This window comes from Diadema antillarum, unplaced genomic scaffold, assembly GCF_040938485.1.
Source record: "Diadema antillarum isolate AM-2024a unplaced genomic scaffold, OU_Dant_1.0 seq00000862_RagTag, whole genome shotgun sequence".
NCBI lineage: Eukaryota > Metazoa > Echinodermata > Echinoidea > Diadematoida > Diadematidae > Diadema > Diadema antillarum.
Genome location: NW_027271732.1, coordinates 787,491 through 812,264, shown reverse-complemented (window position 1 = coordinate 812,264; position 24,774 = coordinate 787,491). Strand labels below are relative to the sequence as shown.

The 24,774-nt window shown below is 38.6% G+C and overlaps 1 protein-coding gene across 1 annotated transcript in view; it reads right to left on the bottom strand.

Annotated features, from left to right (window-relative positions):
• LOC139740590 (CUGBP Elav-like family member 4) overlaps nucleotides 1–24,774 on the bottom strand; it is an 87,385-nt gene that overhangs the window by 6,990 nt on the left and 55,621 nt on the right. Inside the window, exons 2-8 of the mRNA XM_071651177.1 lie at nucleotides 21,136–21,279; nucleotides 15,273–15,453; nucleotides 14,743–14,901; nucleotides 11,671–11,760; nucleotides 11,118–11,210; nucleotides 6,626–6,769; nucleotides 1,468–1,642 (exon numbers count right to left, since the gene is read on the bottom strand). Of these exons, the coding sequence (XP_071507278.1) occupies nucleotides 1,515–1,642; nucleotides 6,626–6,769; nucleotides 11,118–11,210; nucleotides 11,671–11,760; nucleotides 14,743–14,901; nucleotides 15,273–15,453; nucleotides 21,136–21,279 (939 nt within the window). The 3' untranslated portion in view covers nucleotides 1,468–1,514. The remainder of the gene's footprint in view (nucleotides 1–1,467; nucleotides 1,643–6,625; nucleotides 6,770–11,117; nucleotides 11,211–11,670; nucleotides 11,761–14,742; nucleotides 14,902–15,272; nucleotides 15,454–21,135; nucleotides 21,280–24,774) is intronic.

Here is a 24,774-nt window from a genome sequence, read left to right as displayed (position 1 = left end):
AATTTCTGACCTCTGATCATTGTCTGCTGAAATGCATGATACATCCTCTACAGGGTGTCCCAAATAAAACTATACACTTTTGAAATGGCTGCCGAATAAGAAATATATAATTATGGGGAAAAAGGTTTATATGTATGGATAGCTTATGGACTCAACTTTTATATGACACCAAAAGGTCTGCAAATAATTCATGCTTGAATGAGCACTACACACTTTTGTAAAGGGTATGAAAATTAGGCTGCGCAGGAATTAGCCTTTTAAATTTTCGACAGGTGAGTCCGTTGGAGCTTAAAAAAACTGAAGTTGGTATGATAAATTTATCAATTGCGATCTGTTTGGGTTTGCTGAGTGAATTCTATGGTTTATTAAACCAAACTTTTATGCCTGAGTGAACCGCAATTGCATTTATTTTATTGTAGCATTGCAAATTTCCCTGGTAGACTCAGTGGTGTGTTCATGTGAGTAAGGATGAGGTGATGGTACATGTTGCAATTTCCATGTTACACACTCTTATTTTTTACATCTGTGACTTGAATGAAAACCTTCGCCCCACATTGCAGTTATTTTCAGATTAGTAGAATAGTTCATTGATTTACTTAATAACCAGATGGGGATGATGTAAATTCATTATTCAAATACATTTTGTTGAAAATTTTGCTAACTCACATGAACACACCACTGTGTCTACCAGGGAAATTTGTAATGCTACAACAACATAAATGCAACTGCGCTTTACTCAGGCATAAAAGTTTGGTTTAATAAACCATAAAATTCACTCAGCAAACCCAAACTGATCGCAATTTATTATAAGTTTTTCATATCAACTTCAGTTTTGTAAGCTCCAATGGACTCACCTGTCGCAAATAAGGCTAATTCCTGCGCAGCCTAATTTTCATACCCTTTACAAAAGTGAGCACTGCTCATTCAAGCATGAATCATTTGTAAACTTTTTGGTGTCATATGAAAGTTGAGTCCATAAGCTATCCATACATATAAACCTTTTCCCCCAGAATCATATATTTCTGATTTGGCAGCCATTTCAAAAGTGTATAGTTTTATTTGAGACACCCTGTATTGTTACCAAGCACGTCTTCAGACAAAATTGGGAGGTTATTGGATAAGGTGTGCCAAATAAAATCAGTACTTCGAAGAACACTAAAAAGGAACATCAGCTTACAGGATTGGAGTACTTAAATGTGTGTATCTTGATTAATTCCTCCAAATTGTATACAATTCTCTTTTACACATTCATGAAAATAACTAATATATAGACACTTTGAAATAAACGGCAGGCTTGAGTACCACTGATTTGACTGGAGTAAATGCTATTCACTCTGACAGAGAATTCTACAATGATCTCTTTGAACACACAGCATAAAACTTGCATCATATGGGTTGTAATTACCAGTCACGCAGCCTGCTAATAATCTCATCCTCCCAAACCCAACTTGGCAGTGTTCCACTAACCTGCTCTAGGCATCTTGCTCCTATCTCCTTCTGACCTGTTTTCCTCTCTAGTATGGCTTGTTGGCATCCTTGGGACGCTTGTGCTGCACTTTGAGTCTCTTCATTCCTATCTGAAAACCATTCATAGCCTGGATAGCTGTCTGGGCACTCGTAGGGTTGTCAAAACTCACAAAACCTGAAAGCACAAAAGAGAGGAGTATATCACTCTGGTCTCAAAGCTGGATATGTCTATGGGGAGGTGACTAACATGAAATAATTCCAGCAGAGCTAACTTCAATTATGAAGAGAAAGCTTCAACATGAAGGTCAATTAACCCGTTCCTTACTGGGAGCAACTGATATACTTTTGTACCGGAACCTGGTATACCAGGTTCCCAAGATGAAAATAAGAGTGCCTACTTTTGTGGCCTGAATTCATGTTTCTTTGTGTTGCAATGCCCTGAAAAATGGGTTTGATAAAAAGATAAGAGTTCATTCTATGACCATATGTGACCCGCTACAACAAAAGGATCCTAAAGTCGCTGATGGCCGAGCCGAGGAAATCGAGTTTGAAGTCACATCATTAAAATTGGTCAAAACAATCAGATTTCTGTTTTTGGCATAATTTTGTAGTCTATTATGTTTTGTCTATCATCTGCCGAAATTTTGAAGCTAAATGATCAAAGGAAAGGCAAGAAATTGGCGTTTTACTGGGCCATGATTTTCCGACTTTCAATGTAACAGAATCGTGTCAGAAGATTTGGATTTAGCGCCGCAGCTAGACTCCACCCCTAGCAACGAGGGAGTGATCTTATTGGTCAGTGTGTGGCATCCTGATTACCGATTGGTCGTGCGTAAACTGCTGGCGCTAAGCTTGAATGAACATCGCGGAGGTTGCTAGGAGCATGCCTTCAATTGTCAAGTGGTGAAAACTGTCTTGCGTCCCCTTGATCATGATAGTGTCGGAAGGAAAACTTTGAAGGCGTTTTTCTCGAAACTCATATTTCCTCAACCACTTGACATGCGCTAATAAAATCATCGATATCTCCGCAACCGAGTACTTTCATGAGTTGTGCTATATATGAAATTAAAGTAGAAGAGTAAAGGAATAATGTCATGCCATTTTCAGAAAATTGTCCCCCCCCCCCCCCCCCCCCCGACTTTCAGGTCCTTTTGTTGTAGCGGGCCACATATGTTCTCTTTCTTTTGAAAAATATGTATATCACAGCATTATTTCCCTTTTTCTGATTTAGTTTGCGCCTGCTTTGCTATAAAACTTGTATGAACATGTACATAGCGATAGAAGCTGAGCTCGAGTAGATTTCTCTGTTCGCTGACCTCAGTCATCCCAATCAAGTGCCCGGTTTGTGTAGAACAAAAGAGTCTGTGAGCCCATCAGCGCACGCTCTATTCATACCTTGCACTCAATCGATATTTTCATTGTTCACTGGCACATGTAGTTGACCGTGGAAAGGGGATACATGTACCGCTTGACTGCTTTCGCTCAGGTGGATTACCAACCTGTCCGTTCTCTGTCGACGGGCAAAAAAGAATCTCGTTTTGGGGCATTTAAGACACTCAAAGAATTGTGGAAGGAACGGGTTAATAAGCCAGTTCCAAGTTCGAGTCTGCACATCAGCAGAAAAAGGTAATTTGTATTAACGGGCAGGTTGGTTTTAAATCAACTGAGATAGAATGTGTGATATGACGATTATTCATGTAATCCTCATAAATGGCACTTGTCAGATATGTGGAAGGAACGGGTTAATAAGCCAGTTCCAAGTTCGAATCTGCACATCAGCAGAAAAAGGTCATTTGTATTAACGGGCAGGTTGGTTTTAAATCAACCGAGATAGAATGTGTGATATGATGATTATTCATGTAATCCTCATAAATGGCACTTGTCAGATACATCAACCTGACCGCGCGCTGCATGGAATTTGGCATATCAATAATGCAAAACAATAAAATGAATACTTCCCTAAGTGTTGATTGATGGACCATTCTGGTCACCTGTTGCACACAAGTTCATTCTTTGTTTGAACATGTTATTCCATAAATTGTCATGTAGGGCAAGCTTGCAAATGCATTATGTCACTTTGAAAATAGGTGAAGTGTCTAACCAACTGAGAAAGCAGAAAGGTCATTTGCACCAATGTGCACATGGCCTAACTCTGAACTGGCATTTGCATGGCCTTTTAGTAGACATTCACAGGCGCAGTGGAGCATACCAATTACAGGGCCGAAATCCACTGAGTGCAGCACTTCATATGAATAAAGTAAACATCACATCTTTGTTCAGTGCAAGAAAGTAAATAATTTTCCAACTCCAAAACTCAAAAAAGATTAATTTTTGGAAACTAAGCTTGGATATGAATTTTGATGAATATACAAGCATACTCATATACACATAGATAAAGTATTACACTATCAGAAAAAGACATTTTAGTGATATTTTGACATAGAAAACTGAGTAAAATTTGAAGTCGAATCCATCTAAAATTGTATGATTTTTGCTAGTGACCTGCCAAGTTTTGTCAATATATCAAATAATAGAGACCTAATTCATTTACCCATGAAATTTTGCAAAGATATTCACCCGACTAGATTTGTGTCAGGTTCAGATTGTGCAAAAAAGAGAATGATGCTTAGGGCAGTCCCATACATTCACAATCACGATGTGTGATGCATGCACCGCTGATAGTGATACATGTACATATGCTGCATGCATCTACAACTGCAGCTCAGAGCCACACTCGTACCACAGCAGCGGAATTCTCTACATTATCAGCTGTGCAAAATGTTCCCGCGATCTACTGCAGCACTGGACACTGAGCATGTGCTCTTTTCTCTACAAGCCAATTTGCTTACTCAAAATTTTCATATCAAGCCCTATAGAAAAGCATTGATATCTTGAATATTACATTGTAGTGACCTGGCACATTTTTATACTGACGGCTACACAACAGTTGCGGTCAGGAGACGACCTAGTTCCTTTGTTTTCCTTTATATTCAAGTTCCGGTGTTTACGCGCTTGGTAGACGTGCTTTGACCTCGGTTTAGCACTCTTCCTGCGCCAATGTAACATTTTAGCGAGTGTCAACATTCAACATTCCAGGTGTTCGCTCCATCTCACTAAGATTTCTGAGGCTCCAATCAGAGCTCACCTTCATCGCCGGACCAATTAGAAATCAGCGTATTTTCACGGCGTGATTGAGTTCAACCAATGAACGTTGTTTGTCCGCCGTGGTCACCGATTTCCGAAGCCGCGCTGGCAAAGTCACTTCTTCATGCTCGACACTTTGCTCTTAGTACTTGGTCACGTTAAAGGGGACCTCCGGATGATTTTCAGACTTTTACATTTGAACAGCTATAAATCAGTTAAACCGAGTACAGAGTTTCAGAATTTCTAGTGATTGGGATAAGGAATAAGAATGTTTTCAAAATTTATAACAAATTGCAATGAACAAGGATGATGACATGCCAGCCTCACCATAAGCATAATAAGAATGCATGAGTTGGGGCTCAAGGAAGCAGAACAAAAGAAGAAGGCATGCATAGATTTTCACAGGTGAACTTGTTGAGCAAGTGGTCTTGTAATGGAATTACACTGCTACATTTATGAAATATATGAGGCTCTGATGTCATCAACACTGTTCAGTGTAATTTGTTTAAGATTTTCAATTTATTGGTTTCTCTGCTCAAGGACCACAATAAATTCCACGAATCTATACATGGAGCTGTTGATTCATGTACTTCATGATGTGAAATTATGAAAATCGTCCGGAATGTCCCTTTAACTTCACGTAGGCCTGCAGTCAATTCATAAGAGTTTAGTCGCTATCGTATCGCTATCAACGGGAACCTTTTTAGCTTCACCTTCCGTGGATATCTTATTGGATATATACTGTTCTTCATGGAACTGTGCATGCATCAGCAGTTTTTCTGACTTCGCCATGGCTCGGATTATTCCTGCTTTAATTGGATTGCATTTACGCGAAAGGAACGCGCCATTCTTTTTCATGGTTCTTTACCGGGATTGTGCAATATCTGTGGACTTAACCTACGCGGTTATTTGCCACGCTAATCCAGCGGATGCTTCGCTTCCTGCGGTAACGCAGTGGTTCGCCCGGGACTTTCGGCTCGGCGGCTGGCCTCCGACCTTTAGCCTGTGTCATAGCTAGCAGTCCTGTCTACTCCTGACATTCTCTACAGTCTACGCCTTTGTTCTCGGTGAGTAGAGTAACTCTACGTAGACCTATGGAGTATAATCAACCGTTACTCCACAACATGATGGTCCAAGCTAAAACTGCTACCATATACTGTAAAAGTGGAAATTTTCACGGTGTGGAACTTTTCGCGCATTTCGTGCAACCAGACACCAGCGCAAAAATAAAATTACGCAAATACTTTTGCATACCATATGTTCCAGTAGTTCATGTCCTGATTCTGCGAAATTAAAAACATGTGAAATCCATCTTACCCGGCCAAGTGCGAAAAATCACTCGCGCAAAAATATCCAGTTTTACAGTATGGCTTGGAACTTCATGAATCAGTTTACAAATATCATGTTTATAGAGTACCAGCCAGGGGACAATCACAAAATAAATGAGTGAACATCTCTTGTGAGTCTGATTTCAAACATGTTTGTATCTCATGTTTTCAAATTTGATAATTTTGCACTCATATTAAGTTCACGGAAAACTTAGATAGCTAGGAAGGTTTCAGATCATTACTATTTTTGCATATCGATGCCACCCAAAGATAAAGATTTTACTTTCCCTGGCCAGGTCTATGGACAGGCGAAGACATCCATTGGTAATTTAGATAGAACGGACAGATAATGAGATGTAAATTGGGGTGCTCTGCTTTGCCTGCTCAGCCATCAAAAGAAATTGCTATCAACAAGGAAAAAGGGTAATCAGCAAAGTGTCATTTCCATTACAACAGCAGAAATATCAATAATTGTACATAATAAGACATACTGCTAGGGATGATTACTTGTACTACTGCACCTTTACATTAAAGCTGTGAAAAGAGCTAGATAATTAATAGTACTGTCAAAAACCGAGTGGTAAGAATAGGTTATAAGTTAATGACAGCTTACACAGTTTAATAAAAATACTACTAAAATCACTGTTCATCACTTCACAAAACATTTTCACATTTCATGGTCTCACCAAAGCACTTGCTCTGGTTGGTAACGCGGTCCACAAACACCTTTGAGCTGATAACGGTGCCAAAGGGCATAAACATCTGGGTCAGCTCACTATCACCAAACTCTTGAGGCAGGTGGTAGATGAAGAGGTTGCATCCTTCTGGCCCTGGGTGGAAGAATGCACAACAGTCTGGGTTCACACATCAGGAATTAATTTCACTACCAGTTTGGAACAGACCATCAACTTTATGTCTGTGACAAATGATTTAATTTCCAGGCATGTTTGGTGAGAGACAGACAGGTGAAGATTTGACTGACTTTGTCTGTTCTCTGAATTTTTATACAGTAGGCAAATATCTCAAAGACATACTGACTAATTGTTAACCCTCTATGTACCCAGGCACTTAGCTTAACTTGACCTTAGTGTAAATTTAGCAAGCTCACTCAGATGTAGCAGTGTGCCTCAGTCCAACAAAAAGGCCAAGTTAACACAGTAGGGATCTGGGTATTAGGTAATCTCCATTCATTGACAATTTGTTTCTAGACATCTGTGCGAATTGGTGAAGAAAGCACTCCAGCTTGCATGCTAATTGGCCATCAAAGCACAATAAGGATTAAAGGTGGCAGTACTAAAAGGGGAAAATTAATAATTACAAAAAAATGTCCTGGATCTACACAAAAAGTGATACACATAAGCATTTTGTGATGAATGAGGTGTGCATAAAGCAAGAAAAACCTTTCAATGTTCATTTATTTTCTCATTTTGTGGCAATCAACAACAAAAAAGTTCTGTGATAAGATATTGCCATGATGTCACACTCTGAGTTTATACGCACTCGTTATCATCACTCAAAAGGGGTTACAGTTATTTGTCTCCTCTTTTTTTAAATGGGGGTGGGGGGGGGGGGGGGGGCGATTAAACTTCTGTCCAGTCCAAATGAACCTCTGGCTTTACTTATCTTTCTACAATGACACCTTACTGTGTACCTATATAAAACCAATGATACAGACAAATCTTAACAAGAATATTCCATCAAACATCAAGGCTCAACACAATAAAAACAAATAGGGAAAATACACTAGGCATGCTCAAAAGAAATCATAATGTACAATTTAACATAATGCTGGGTCTGCAATGTAGATTAAAAAAAAAAAAAATTTACACTAACACTATCAATTGTTTGACCTTCCATGCAATTGCCACAAAACATATTTAAAAGGATAATAATAAGTAAAAAACATTTCTTTGAGTCAATCACAAAAGAGAAAAAGAGGATCATTTGCAAAATTATCAAGAACTAGGTTATGGATCTTTCTTTTAACTTATAAACAATTACATAACATCCCTCTCAACTCAACCATTATGAGCTTAAGGTTCTTAAGGTTTATTTGTTAGTAGTTTAAAGAATGAAGAGGACAGAACATTGGGCAGTGAACAAACACTTAGATAAAAGGGCAGCTAGATAGTGTACAAGACTGATTGAGGTGGGTGAGAGAATGGGGGAAAGTTTTGTTTTATGTTTTGTTAATTTCATCACTTTATTCTCCATAGTGCACACACTGCAATGTAAAAATAACAAAGTACTTCATATCTTTACTTACCATGAGACAAACATCTTTACACACTAACAATCACTCTCTTGCTCCCATTCACAGCTGAAGACAAATCATATGGTAAACCTTATCTTATGGGTTGGCTGTACAAACTCTACAGTACCCCATTGTCAAACTATCTTTCATTTAAAAGCCAATATGCATTCTTACCATGGGGAACAGCATACTGTACTGACAGAATAGGAAGTGGGAAGAAGGGGAAGAGAAGAAGCTGACATTATGTGTCAAAGAAAGTGAAATAAATAGAATGATATAAAGTGTAGGAGGTGAAATAAACAAACAAGAGACCCGCGGGTCTAGCGCTCACCTGAGTATCGCAGGTTCACCTTTCACGTAGTCACTAATCTAAATTACACACAGCTCTACCAAAATTTGACCAGGCATTCTCAAGTAGAAGATGAAAATGTACAATTAGGGCCCAAATTTGGACCCCCCCCCCCCCCCACTCATAGTATCAATTTTAGCTCTATCACTTCTGGTTCTAGAGAAGAGCACTTTTTTAACCCTAACTGCACTGGGGGGGGGGGCCTCGGAGGCCCCCCCCTTGACATGTCGCACAATTACTCTGCAACACGCAATGCTCTCGCCGCGATGCTCCATGACTTTTTTCTTTTGAGTTTCCCGCACATTTTGACACCAAATTTGTGACGCCTGGGAGTACGGTTCTGAAGTTACATGACTTTTTGTACATGCACGTGAGGCCAAAAATGGCTAAAAAATGTGATTTTGTGTACAAAGTCAATGCAAATTGAGTTTTTTCACATGGTTCATATAAATATGCTTATTTTTACTCTCAATGGCTAAAATTAGTTTGTTTTAGGAGTATTATGCTTCAAAAAGTGTCTGTGACAAATTTTGTTACAAAAAACAACAAAAACAAAAGGTCGAAAAAACAAGGAAATACATAAGAAATTAATGAAACAATAAAATAAATAAGAAATTAATTTTGATACTGAATTTTTTTTCAAGTACATTTGCTAAGAATGCCACAAAGATTAATTATACCAAAAATGAGCACTTTTGGAGCTTTATTTACTGATTTAGATGAAAGATTCTGATTTCTTGCATAAATTATCATAATTAATCAAAATAAAATAGAAGAAGTCTATTTTGGAAAATTTAAAAACACGATCTTGTAGATTACATCGCACGCTACCATTGTGCAAAGTTCCGCGGCGATCGCGCGATCCACGGCCGAGATCTTGGGGGGGGGGGCCCTTGAGGCCCCCCCCAGTCTTTCGAGCTACCAAAATAGCCCAGTCTTTTTAGGGTTAAAGATTCCTTAATTTGGGGGGATTGAGGTCCCCTGGGGCCTCCCTGTGTGGAGCATGGTGCCCATTTTAACAAATTGAGATTGTAACCCCTAGGGATACTACCTGCCAAGTTTGGTGAACATCCATCATGAGGCTTTCAAGAAGAAGATGAAAATGTACAATTTAGGCCCCAATTTGGACCTCCCCACCCCTCCCCCTGCCTGCAAGGGGGGCACCCCTGGATCTGCTTGAACAAACTTGAAACTACAGTCATTAATGTACTAACTCATAGTATTAACTTAGTTGTATCACTTCTGATTCTAGAGCAGATTTTTAAAGATTCCTTAATTTTGGGAGGTTTGGGTCCCTTGGGGCCCTCCAGGTGGGACACTGTGCCCATTTGAACAAATTGAGATCCTATGCCCTTAGGGATGCTACCTGCCAAGTTTGGTGAAAATGGGTCATGGGGATCTCAAGAAGAAGATGAAAAATGTACAATTTAGGCCCCATCAGGACCCCTCCACACCCCCTCCCCTGGGTCCCAAGGGGGGCACCCCTGATTCCGCCATGAACAAACTTGAAACTACAGTCATCAATGTACTCACTCATAGTATTAACTTAGCTCTATCATGTGTGGTTCTAGAGAAGAAGATTTCTAAAGATTCCTTAATTTGGGGGGGGGGGTGTTGGGCCCCCTGGGGCCCCCTGGGTGGGGCATGGTGCCCATATTAAAAAATTGAGATCCTAACCCCCTAGGGATGCTACCTGCCAAGTTTGGTGAAAATCCATCGCGAGGTTTTCAAGAAGAAGATGAAAATGTACAATTTAGGCCCCATTTGGACCTCCCCCCCCCCCCCCCCCCCCCCCCCGGGTCCCAAGGGGGGTACCCCTGATTCCGCCATGAACAAACTTGGAACTACAGTCATTAATGTACTAACTCATAGTATTAACTTAGCTCTATCACTTCTGGTTCTAGAGAAGAAGATTTTTAAAGATTCCTTAATTTTGGGAGGTTTTGGCCCCCCCCCCCTGGGGGCCCCCTGGGTGGGGCATGGTACCCATTTTAACAAATTGAGATCCTAACCCCTAGGGATGCTACCTGCCAAGTTTGGTGAGAATTGGTCTTGGGGTTTTCAAGAAGAAGATGAAAATGTAAAAGGGGCGGATGACGGACGAAGAACGATCACAATAGCTCACTTGAGCCTTTGGCTCAGGTGAGCTAAAAGGGACAGAAAGAAATATTACATTAGAAGGAGAACCACACCAAACACTGATAAAAATTAGCTGAAAAAGAGAGAAGAAAAATGAAAAATAAGCAGACACAAACCATGATGTCAGTGGGTGAAATCTGGGTACTGTGAAAGGATACAGGCACAATAACACTTAAGTTCCTGAATACAGAAACAAATGGGTGGAGAAGTCAACCTGATTGGCACAGAGTGACAAAGGTTCAAGCACAGTGCTAACTGTTATGGGTCAGGTGTGGCTGTCACAGAGCAAAAGAATGGAATACAGAAGTGACACAAATGGTCTGTGAACACAAATCAGGGGGGCATGAAAATGTTGTCTAGAGGGAGAGACAGGTGATTAATGGGAAGACACAACATAGAAAAAAAGAAAGAAGTGAGTGTTATTTACCATACTCACCCTCCCTCTGAGGTGCTGTGGGGATGACTTGCTGCTGGGTGGCAGTGGTGGCAAACCCCTGGGACAGACCCCCAAAAGCAGCAGGGTAGGTAGCTTGGTTAATGAAAAATAATACAGATACCAGTGATGAGTTCAAGGCAAGCTAATTATGTGGGAACACGTAGGATATGAGAAGCCCGAGGTTGACAGACAAAAGCACTGTATAGGATCGCAACACATGACAAATTATCGTATGTTGCTACAAATTACAGTGTGCAAGATTTACTGTAATATGTTTGCCAATTGGAGATATCATAAAGCACAAGTTTTACGACAATGTGTAGAACAATACGCAACAACAAGAACAGCAACTCCTTTTATTGCTAAAACTGGCAAAGCATGGGAAAAAAAATCTTTTGCCAACGACTAGGAGAGTCACAGAGTGAAACTTGATTCACTCGTACGTAGATGATGTGTAGTGACCCTTAGCCTTTACCACTGAATTTCTCCTGGAATCCCCTGAAATCATGAGACTGATATAAGGAATGTGATACAGTAAGCTACGTAGACTGACCTGCATACTGCTGCATCCCAGTGTAGGCCTGCTGGAGAGGGTCAGTGGCAACTGCTGTGGCAGCAGCAGCCACTGCTGCTGGGTTGGCAGCTAATAAGAAAGGAAATGGTTGAGAAATAGGTAAATACACACCAGGTTCATTTCATGTGTCTTTGTTACTCTTGTCACGACTACTTTTTCTCTACCCTTGATAAATCACTGCAGAATTAATTCATCTGTAACTAATGTGTTTATATAAAACATTGATATTCAGTTTATTATTGAAGACGCTGTGTTCATGCATAGTAAAATCCACAGAAGTTGGTTTCTATTAGGCTTGCAAATTGTGCACAGATTGTATCAATAAGGCTGATATCTGGTTATTGGTATTTTCTGCAAGCGTGTCTTTTTTTTTTCATCATCTTCTGGAGCTGGGAAGGATGATGATGATGATGAAACAGCATTTACATAGCCCCATTTACCTGTAGCAACATTCAAAGGCGCTGGCTCCCACAATGGGTGATTTCAAGTTCGGTGTTAGTGCTTAGTGCTAGTGCTATCTCAGCACGAGCACCAGTGATAAAACCGAACCTGAAATCAGTTGGTGTTGGGAGGTTGACCTCAAAATTATGACTTATTTCCGGTTGCTGGTGCTGGGCTTGGTGTTGAATGTCGTCTGTGTGAACCAAGCCCCACTGTTTGTGTTAGCGATTTACATGCTTTTTCCCCATTAGCCAACACAAGCCCCTAGGGATAATCATCGTCATTTCAAGTTTGGTGCTGGTGTTAGTGTTATTGTGCGAGACCCATATTTACGTCCATAAGTAGGCCAGTCCATATCATATTAATGTCTTTACTTTGCCTGTGCTGTCATGTTCAAAGATTCTACTGCTCAATGTGAGGCAAACTGTATTTTGTATATTTTCTAGAATGCACTCCACCTAGCTCTGCATGTTGTTCATGTGTATGTATGTCTACATGCACAGAGATTACTGGAGTATGTACGGCCCACATATGGCCCTATGCATCCACATCATTATGACTTAGCAGGTGTGAGGCAATCTCCTGATGTTGTGATTGGCTTTCTACTAGGGAATTCCCAATCTATGCACACATGCGCATACTGTACATAAACACAAAATGTGTCACACTACACATTATGCCTAACATGTTCGAATCTTCCACACACAACTCATGCTTGCCAGTAACATCACATCATTTACCGGACGAACATGACACAATCGCACATAAACTATTACAAATTTGAACATTCATTAAGGAACACATTCTTAAAATTGTATTTCATTGCCCAAAAACATCCCTTTATACATAAAGGTGAGTAAAATCTCTCACACACATTGCAGGTTATCTATATTAATTGAAATGTGATCTGTAGTCTCACATGTACAGATAAGTGTTTGTATGTTCAGCTTTTTTTTTTAAAGCTAACTGACATAATGAGATATTGGCTATATTGAGGAAAAGTGCTTGGTCCCAACCTCCTCATATAGGCATATATATATATTTTTTTTTTCTTTTTCTGACTGCTCTCATTCATTGTGCATGAAAACGCTTGTAAAAACATGACAATAATTTTGTTTAATTTAAACAGCAGTTAATATTGATACCTTCAAATAAACATGAAAATTATTTGCTCAAGTACCATGCCAAGTTTAAGGGTACAATTTATTATGCTTCATCTACTGATGAATCCCCTTTTTAACCCCACTACAGTAAGGTGTGTGAGAGCATTCAATGCGTATTTGTGATACTCAATCTCAGCGACTGAGACAAGAAATAGACAGTTTGGAGGTCTACCCTCTGGAAAACATGAATCACACTGATCACTACAAAAAGGGCATGCAGAATGAATGGGCTTGCAAAATACAAGATAAATCTGTTCAATCTATTTCTTCAATGAATGCATGCAAGAAAAGGGGACAAGTTATCAGAATAAATCTTCTTAATTTCCTTCTTTCAGCTTGCCTAGGCTGCGTTAAAATATGACAACTGAAATTAGTGTCACAGATGCAAAATACAAGATAAAACTGTTCAATCTATTTCTTCAATGAATACACGCAAAAAAAAAAAGGGACAAGTTATCAGAATAAATCTTCTTAATTTCCTTTCTTTCAGCTCGCCTAGGCTACTTTAAAATATGACAACTGAAATTAGTGTCACAGACTTTCACAAGTTCATGACAGTATATGCCTACTGTGATACAATATACGCTTCAATATTTCATGAAGTACCAGAACCAGGGTCATACATGAATTTCTTGATTCCTTTTCCTCGATAGTATGGTGAACTTCAAGAGAAGCATCACTGCTACATTTGTCAGATTTCATATGGATAGACCATCTGTTTGTCAAAACACTCAGCTATGTCTGAAAATAAATATTCTTGGAGGTAAGGATCTTTGAGCTCCCATGGAATTATTTCAGGGAAGGCAAATGTTTGACTTGCGGGTTTCTCATCCAGTGTCGATGGCTCAACTCTGTCCTTACCCCCTTCCACCATCACTTACCTGGCCCTTCTCTCTCTCTCTCTTTCTTTTTCTCTCCCTCCATTTCATCTCCCTTCCGTTGCCTCCCTCAATCATTTCCTGCTTCAAACTGCATAACATCCTCCTCAGATTTCCTCTTCAACTCTCTTTAAAATATTTTCCTCATCTACAGTTCTCCCAATACAGATGAATATCATCTGTTTCCTTTATATTTCCCTATGCAAATGAAAAACAAACAAAACCTCTTCAATGGTTATACTCTAAATTTCAATATTTGGCATGTCCCCTCCCCCCACAAAATTCACTAATAAGAATTCAAACTTCAATCTCCCCCATTATCTGAGAGTGTTTTCCTCTAAATGTTCCAGGCACATTTTCTGTCTATGTTGCTCTGTTTACCTTGCCATATCTGCAGTACCTACCTCCCTCTCCCTCCTTTCCTTTTTTCCCCCTCTTTCTTCACCCCCCCCCCCCCCCCCAATATTGGCTGCTTTTCTCTACAAGTTGTCTTGCTTGCTGCTCCTTGTCGACCTCTGGGAAGCATCTTGCAGATTGCAAGAGACCCTTCACAATTTTTCCTTGCCTACCTGCATACTCCCCTGGGTACTGTAGGCCATTGGTGTAGAGTGCGTCTGCCTGTCCATTTGTCTGTGCAGCCAGAGTGTATGTGGGCATGGTGGGGGAAGGGAGGGTGGGGGTGCTAACAGCACAGTTTACAGCAGACTGGCCGCCTCCTGGTGCTGGCACTACACAAGACAAAAGAGACCAGCAGACGAGCGTAACAAAGATAGCACTGATCAAATGCTTCTGATATTCAGTCATTGTTTCTAATAACAACATGTCATATCATATGGTGTACATATCATTCCACATACAATGTCATTAGTCAGCACATCTAGTATGAGCCTAAATGGAAATAATCCTCCATGTAATGTTACTTTCATGAGGAAAAAAATCACCGTAAGATACAAGCAACTTCAGTTTAATAACAGATCTGAATCTAGTTACAGCCACTTTTAAAAACATCATGGTAACACAGAAAATGCCATGAATACTTTACTGCAAATAGCATCACAAAACAAACAAAATTGTAACTTGTGCATCAAGGACTTCCCACCTAGAAGATGTTCTCCAGTAGTAGGGATGGTTGCTGCAGTACCTGCTGGAAAGCCATTGGCAGCCACAGCATTCATTTGGTTCATCTGCTGGGCAGCAGAGAGGGCAGCCATGGGGTTCATGTAGGCTGCAGGGGACTGCTGGGCCACAGTCATCAGGGCCGCCTGCTGGTGGAGCATTTGCTGCATGAAGTAGACAAAATGCATTAATGGACTCTAGCTACAGATATCCTGGATCGTGTGTATCATCAGACTGACAACAAAGTCATGCTTTGACTTGCAGTGAATGTCTGCTATTATTATGTGAAAGCCATTTAATACAGTGGTTGTCAGTAACAGTATATAAATACTACTCAGGACAGTCCAGTTGAAGCCATCTAAGGACACTCTTCGCTCAAATCACTTTCGTATACTGTAACGTCAAAATGTAAAACTCGGAATACACATTTAGTAAGTCTGCATTCATTTGGCATTATACGAGGCAGTGCAAAACTACACTAGCCCCTTGTGCTGCGCAGTGGCTTCAGATAAAAAATATGAAGACATCAAATAGGAAGCATGTTTCAGATCTCTGTCACGGACTCCATTACCATCTGTCAAACACAGCTCGCATTAGACCATTCACTGACAGGAAAGCATGTGAGGATGCCGTCAGAGCCATTTTTGCATCCAGACTGGATTACGCCAACTTGCTGCTTTATGGCATCAATTCTCATCAGGTCCAGCACCTTTAGAGGGTACAGAATTGTACAGCAAAACTCATCTTCATGTGCTGTAGGCGTGATCATGTCACTCCCTTGCTGAAGCAGCTACATTGGCTACCAGGCACACAGCGCATTGCTTTCTAGATCTTGACAATTGTGTACAAGTGTCTTCAAGGGAAAGCTCCTACTTATCTTAGATCTCATATCATCCCATAATATTCTGCTCGACCTGGACTACTGTAAAACATGATATATTCGCGGCATGGATTTTTCGGGAATTGGAGCCGAAGGCCTTTTCTGCGCCATGAAATTTTCACAAACTGCCACTGGCATTCAATGCATATAGTGTAGACAAAAACTATCGCGTGCATTTTAATTTTGCGAATCTTTGCGCTCGAAATTCGTGAAATTAAAATGCACGCGAACATTCCCCGTTTTACAGTATGTTCAAGTGCAGATAGCACCTTGCTCCATGTACCCAAAACTAACAGCAGAGCGGGAGACAATGCTTTTATGATGGCTGCACTGCGATTGTGGAATGATCTACCTCGGTTCGTCTGATTTCCCCATCCCTTGATGTCTTCAAGAAGAATCTTAAGACCTTTCTTTTTTAAGCCAATCTGTGACTGAATTACATTGTAAAGTGCGGTGAAACCAGTCACTGACTGTGTAAGAGCGCTATATAAATGATCCAATTGTATTGTATTGTATTAAAGGTCCTCCATCATCACTTTCTCTCTAAAAATCTGGACGAGAAACTACTTTCTATTCTTTACTTGGACGTAACTTCAATTTAATGCTATTTCAATTTGTTCTGTATATGATGTGTATGTATGACATTATATGTAGGTGTGTATATCATGTACATATATTACTTGGTTATTTAAAGAAGAAATCCACTCCAGAATTGTATCAATTTCATTAAGATAAGAGAAAAATATTCCCTACAGAACAGTGCAAAAATGATCAAAATTGGTTAAGAAATAAGTAAGTTATGACATTTTCAAATTTCAAAAATTTTTGGAAAACACTTCTTGACTAGTCGTTAAAAATATTCAAATCAGCATGTTGATGATGCTATGCTCTCACAATTTCTTATTCATTTCATATACAGAAATGACAAAAATCTCATGTTTCAGCTGTATAGATATGAGACTTGCTTTAAAACCGCCCAAAATAAAAAAGAACAAATGTTAACTCTGATATATTTTGGTATGGGAATATGCTTTTACCTGTATTAGCTAAAAAAAAAAAATCTGAATTTAATACATAACATAATAAACTAGAATTACCACTGAAGGTGATTAATACCCCCGCCCCTAGTGTTGCTTTATAGTATGTGATGTCATGAGGGCAATGACGTTAATACCAAATTTGTGCACTTGTCGAATTGGAAACAGAATAATTTTAGTTTACTGTACAATTACAGAGTTGACACTGAGTATAAAACTTACAGCAAATGGAAACATGTTTTCCCCCAGCATCACTACACTTAAAGACCATCATACACACCAAATTTGACCGTAATAGCTTGGTTTATTTTGATACAAAAATGAGTGGTTACCATGGCAACACATTTTCCTTAAACTAACACATTGGTGTCTTGCAAAACTACACTTCTAGATCATGATACATACTAAATTTGACTTTAATTGCTTGAATGATGGAAAAGTTATTTGATCTGCAAGGTTTTGGTAAAATTGTGGTTACCATGGCAACGGTTTGTGTGACAAACACAAAAATTATGTGTTCCACATCTATACCTCAGGGCCATAATGCCTACCAAATTTGGTTTCAATTGCTTGAAAACTGTGGAAGAAGTTCACGCCACAGGATTTTAAAAACAACAACATGCGGTTACCATGGTAATGCATTGTCCGATACAAATACAAAGGACATTTTGCAAAACTACACTTAAAGAGCATCATACACACCAAATTTCACCTTCATAGATTAAATGGTTCAATTTGATACAAAAATGAGCTGTTACCATGGCAACAAATTTTTCTTATATTAACACATTGGTGTCTTGCATAACTACACCTTCCGATCACCATACATACTAAATTTGACCTTAATTGCTTGAATGATGTGGAAGTTATTCAATCCACAAGGTTTTGGTAAAATTATGGTTACCATGGCAACGCTTTGTCCGACAAACACAAAAATTATGTGTTCCACATCTATGCCTCAAGGCCATAATGCCTACCAAATTTGATTTCAATTGCATCAAAACTGTGGAAGTTGTTCACTCCACAAGATTTCGAAGAAAATATGCGGTTACCATGGCAACGCTTTGTCAAGTACAAACACAAAGAGTATCTTGCATAACTACACCTATAGATGATCATTGATACCAATTTTGAAATTGATTGCATAAATACTATGGAAGTTTTATCTAATCCACAAGGTTTTGGTAAAATTATGGTTACCATGGCAATGCATTGTCCGACAAACACAAAAAACATGTCTTGCACATCTATACCTCAATATCATCATTTACCCTAAGTTTCATTTAAATTGCTTCAAAACTGTAGGAGTTCGCGACGCAAGATTTTGCAACAGACCGACCGACCGCCCGACTGCCCAACCAACATCACGGTGATTCCTATATACCCCCTTCACACTATGTGTGGCGGGGGTATAAAAACTGCGAGGGCATGACATCAATAACAAGGAAAAGTAGAAATTACGCGGTGCGTAATATATGTTCCCGCCGGAAGTAGCATTTTGTAGCAAAATGTACAATATAGGTAAAAAATCAAGGTCAAAGGTCAAAGCAGTCGCAGGTCAAAATTCTGTGTAGAAGTTTTGAAGCCCTCACTTAGTGCCATCACATAAAGCAAACGGAATCGAAATCGGGTTAGGAATGGCGAAGGAGTAGCATTTTGTAGCCAATGTACAATAAAATGTAGGTCAAAAATCAATGTCAAAGGTCAAAGAAGTCAAAGGTCAAAATTCTGTGTAGAAGTTTTGAAGCCCTCACCTAGTGCCATCACATAAAGCAAACCGAATCGAAATTGGGTTAGAAATGGCAAAGGAGTAGCATTTTGTGGCAAAATGTACAATACAGGTCAAAAATCAAGGTCAAAGGTCAAAGAAGTCAAAGGTCAAAATTCTGTGTACAAGTTTTGAAGCCCTCACCTAGTGCCATCACATAAAGCAAACGGAATCGAAATCGGGTAAGAAATGGCGAAGGATTAGCATTTTGTAGCCAATGTACAATATAGGTCAGAAATCAAGGTCAAAGGTCAAAGAAGTCAAAGGTCAAAAGTCTGTGTAGAAGTTTTGAAGCCCTCACCTAGTGCCATCACATAAAGCAAACGGAATCGAAATCGGGTTAGAAATGGCGAAGGAGTAGCATTTTGTAGCAAAATGTACAATACAGGTCAAAAATCAAGGTCAAAGAAGTCAAAGAAGTCAAAGGTCAAAATTCTGTGTAGAAGTTTTGAAGCCCTCACGTAGTGTCATCACATAAGGCAAACGGAATCGAAATCGGGTTAGAAATGGCGAAGGAGTAGCATTTTGTAGCAAAATGTACAATATAGGTCAAAAATCAAGGTCAAAGGTCAAAGAAGTCAAAGGTCAAAATTCTGTGTAGAAGTTTTGAAGCCCTCATCTAAAGCAAACAGAATCGAAATCGGGTTAGAAATGGCGAAGGAGTAGCATTTTGTAGCAAAATGTACAATATAGGTCAAAGGTCAAAGGTCACAACTGAAATTCTGTGTAGAAGTTTCAAAGCTCCCATGTAGTGTTATCATAAAAAGCAAACAGAATCAAAATTGGCTCATAAATGACAGAGAAGTAGCAAATTGAACATTTTGATCACACACGGACGCACACATATACACAGGGACGGACACACGGACACACACACGTACGGAGCCCGTTTCATAGTCCCCTGCTCGAACTCGTTCGGCGGGGACAACTAGCTCATTAAATATTCACAAGGACTGGTCAAGAAATGTTTTCTGAAGAAATGTGAAATGAAAAAATGTCATATCTTCCTTATTTCTTATCCGATTTTTGTCATGATATTTGCAATGTTCTGTCAGGATTTATTTTCTCTTTCTTTTAGAGTATATTTATATTTGGGATAGATTTCTTCTTTAATGTCTATTTCATGTACACATTTGTATTTACTTCACTTTTATATGCCTTTTCATCTGCTTTCAAAAGTGATTTTTTTTTTCCTTTATGTGAATTTGGTATTATCAAGATATGGAAAAATGAAATAAAATGAAATGCAATTGCTGTATCAAGGGAAGTACATAGTGATTTTGAATATACTTGTTGAATGATAAATTATAAAACTGAGTTGACTTCATGCTAATAACATTTGAATATGATTGCAACTGAAGAATGAAATGCATGTTTCATAATCAAGATTCTAATTGATTGACAGTCAGAAGGTTCTGGACATTGGTCTAGGTCTTGGTATAGGTTTTCAATGACTACATATGTACATCTAAGAAATTCCGCTCTATCAGGTGTAGCTGGTAACCACTGTAAAAGGAAAATGAACAACATCTAGTCATTACTGTATTTTGTAAAGTTAAGAGTTGGTTTGCAGTTCACTACATAATTCAAAGTACTTCATAGCAGCAATATATGCATGAATACCGTAAAAGCTGTTATTTTAATGATGGCTTTAAAATTTTCAGTAATTTTGTGAATAATTGTTGGGCCGCAAGCTTTTGTCATTTCACGTGACTGGCACTATAATGTACATCTAATAATTCCATGAGGCTGGAAAACAGAACCACCTTTTTAAGCCCTTTTCTCACCTGGTTTTCTTAGCCCTGAACTATCCTTAATCCTGGACTATCCTTAGCCTCTTTTCTGACTGGCATATTTAGTACCATACTATCGATACAGTGAAGGCAGGAGGCTTCTAATTTACAATAGTTTATATAGGTATGATGACTCCATTCAACACTGTATAAACCTTTCCTGACTTATCTTGGGATAATGTGTTCCATTAGCATTCTTCAATTTTCACAGCACTTACTCATTTCCTTTACAGCATGAAGGAATTCATCTGTGGTGTTTTTCCCAAGTATCATTTAATCACAAGTTCCACTCCCCAATAATTATATTACAATATGGAAATGTGTTGCCTTCCATGTTAGGAAAGAACACGTTATCATTTAAAACTTACCTGGTAACTACCATAGATGGACATTGGGGAGTTAACAGTGGTCATCTGGTTAAAAAGGCCCATGGAGCTGGACATCTGCTGCATGCGGCGAAGTTGGCGCTCCTTTTCTGTATCTGCAAACTTGACCACCAGGTTGGGGTTGGCCTGGACAAGGGAAAAAGAATTATTAGGTATGCGAAACCCTCTTGTGGTATGGACATAAACCTGATGTCATTTTGAGAATTACTTCATTTTCAATTAATCCAATTACAATGAAATATCTATTTCATTCAAGAAGCATTCCATATGATATACCCAGTTTACCCAAGGCTAGGCCTAACTTAATACTATAGGAGGTGAAATTTTTGCAAATTTCACAAATGGCCTTGGAACCTTAAAGAATACCAGAAAATATTTCTACAAAAATTAAGCCATGCCAGTGCTGGATCATGCGCAACTAGTAACTCATGGAGGTCGAGCACACACTGTGGGCCACGACATAGAGATATATGGGGAATCATTGAGTAAAAACATCAAGTACTAATTTCTTATACACTTATTTCATTAAAGGTAAAGCAACTTTAGCATAGACCCTCGGAACCACAAAATCAACAGCACATGAACATGTCTGACCAATGGCAATTCACAAAAATATCTTTTACACAAGAAAATTTCATCTCACACAGTAGGCCACTTTTGTGAGGCTGATTCATCGATAATATCAAATAACAAACAAACAAACAAAGAAACAAACAAAAACCAATAAAGATAGTTGGTAGCACTGCAATAAAACCAACATAGTATCAGTACAATGTCCACTAACAAAAAAGAAACTTACAATACTATTGACATTAATAATCATGCTTTTGTTACTCATAGGGTTACAGTAACATTTACGCCACACATGTACATACAACTTAGTATAAAGCAATAAACAAACTCTCATCAAGATGCAGGTAAGACATTATGTCAAAACTGATAATATATATCTATACCCCTCCTTGGAAGATTTATTCCTATACTTTTCCATAAGTCATTGCTGTGCCTTGATCCTCAAACCTTATGTTTGAAAAAAAAAGTCTTATCACTGGTTAATATCGTAGTTAAGTAAGTCCCTAGTTTAACTGATTTCTTCTATCATGTTTCTACTACTTCTTTCATTGTATAATCTGGCAAACAATATGAATTGTTGCAATACTTTCAGCTCTCTTCCACACATCAGTGAATACCACTACTGTAAATGGTAAATGAACTTCTGGACTTTTCACTTCTTTTCCAATACTAGAACATGTGAGGTCCCATAAAGAACTATAATCCTTGTACCAAGTTGAATTTCATTCAGTTTGCTATCAACATCTCAAAATGCTTTTTTTCCTTTCTTTTTAGACTTTGACCCTTTCTGGGGCTTTCTTTCCCCATACAACAATATCATATTCTGAATAGTTCTTCTGGCATAAGTATGCAGCTGTACAAAGATCAAACCACCAAGACATCAAAATTGAATTAGCGTTGATGTATGAAAACTATGATATTTTGCCAAGTCATCTTACAAGGCACTCCTAAAGATCTTGAAAGGGATCATACAACCACGAAACATATTGCTTGAAATTCCTATCTAATTGTGCATTACAGGAATACAATCTCAATTTTCTTGCACACTTAGGAAAAAAAATCAGCCTCATCTGTCTATGATGACATCTCTGCGTACAATATCCTTAAAGGTCCTGTTTACCTTTGGGAGCAGTGATTTAAAATTTTTTCAAGATATCACATTTGATGCATATGTGTAGGTCTGTTGGATCACAAAACATCTTAGTATATAAATTTTTCCAATAAAGCCTAAAATATAAGGTGATATCAGTATTTTTCTCAATAAACCGTAACTGTTGACAGTTTAGTCTGGAAACATTTTTATTATACCTATTGTTCACATTTTGTATATTCAACAATACTTAACATCGATTATACAGATTCAAATTTCTACAGTGGTTGTTTCTATCCCTAACTCACATTTAAGAACTATTATGAAGCACTAATGCTGGTTTTTTGCTTCATCTGCAAATGGTAGATTATGCCTTTAATGTATATGATTGAAGAGTCACAAAGACATTTTTAATAATTAAATTTTTTTAAAGTGAAAAAGAACTTTTTTTTTCACAAATAAGGAACAGAGAGTGAAAGAGAAAAAGGATACACTGCAAGCAACATCACTGCCACATCAACTCTTACAAGAATTAAATGTCAGATGACAAAGGGTATAAACTGTCCTTTAGGTAATAATTTTCCAAATGCATCTTAAACTCTGTTACTCAAATTTTCACTCCACTTGCGTTTGCTGCACTCTGGTTACAAAGTATACAATTTCCTTAATATGTAACATTTTTCTTCTGTGGATATTTTACAGCTGCATTTTTTTCATTTAAGTACTAATGGACTTTACTATTAACTCTATCCAGAATTTGCCCCAAAATGATTGTTGCATTGCTGTGTCTTTACAAATGTAGCATCTGTGATGAACAAAAACCTGCATAGTTTGACCTCGATCAAAACCTCTGTTGCAAGTTTCTATCAACATCAAAATACATGTATTAACATTAACATTAACATGACAATGGCAAAAAACAAAACAAAAACAACAAAAAACAGCATTGACAAACATTCATGTACAGGAAACATCTCTAGGTATTCAAGAGTTTATGTTCAAGTCACTATGAGACCATGGGTCAAAACTGCAATAAACCAAACATTACACACAATACCAGAACTTCTGGTAGTATGTAGCTGCTACATGGCTCTTTGCCACCCTGTCACACAGTCAGAGACTACTTAGAGCTGTTTCACAGGAGTTACTGTCAAGTGGCTGAGATATTGCAAACAAAAACATGTGAACACAAATGACATGAGTTGAGCTGCTGTGATGATCGATGTCAGTAAATAATGACTCCTGCAAAGGCAAGCATAGAACTGTGACCAACCCCCTGTTCAGACGCAAGCCAGTTTATACCAAAACTCGATAAAGAAACAAGGTATAAAGAATCATCGTATAGCCGACAGACCGTTCAGATGCTAATTTTGACCATTCTGGATAAACAGCGTATAGATGTGCAGTTTCTCACTGCATATGTTGTTATGGTCATGAATGACAGGTACAAAGTCACCTTTTGTGCTTGCTCCCATTAAAGGGATCGTATAGTTTTGATTGAGACCTAATTTCGGGTTTCTAACATTTTTTGGTGAGATAATGAGAAACCTCTTATGAAATATGAAAATGCATGTAATTCCATGAGGAATTCAACGTTTATTTGACGAAAATTGGTTTTGAAATGGCTGAGATATCCAAAACAGAGCGATTATAATAAAGTGTGGGACCCACACTTTTTTACGATCGCTTTGTTGTACTTTGTTTTTGGATGTTTCAGTCATTCCAAACCTGATTTTCATCAAATAAACTTTGAATTCCTCTTAGAATGGTATGCTCTGTACTATTCCAGAAGTGTTTTCTTGGTATCTCGCAAAAAGTTAAAAGCCCAATTCTCATCTCCACCAATACTGTACCATTCCTTTAAGCCCCGCCAAGTTATACCGTTCTATGGTCGCCATACGTTCAGACGCACGATGGACACGATGGAATGCTGATTCGTTTTCGAGTTCTAGTTTGAA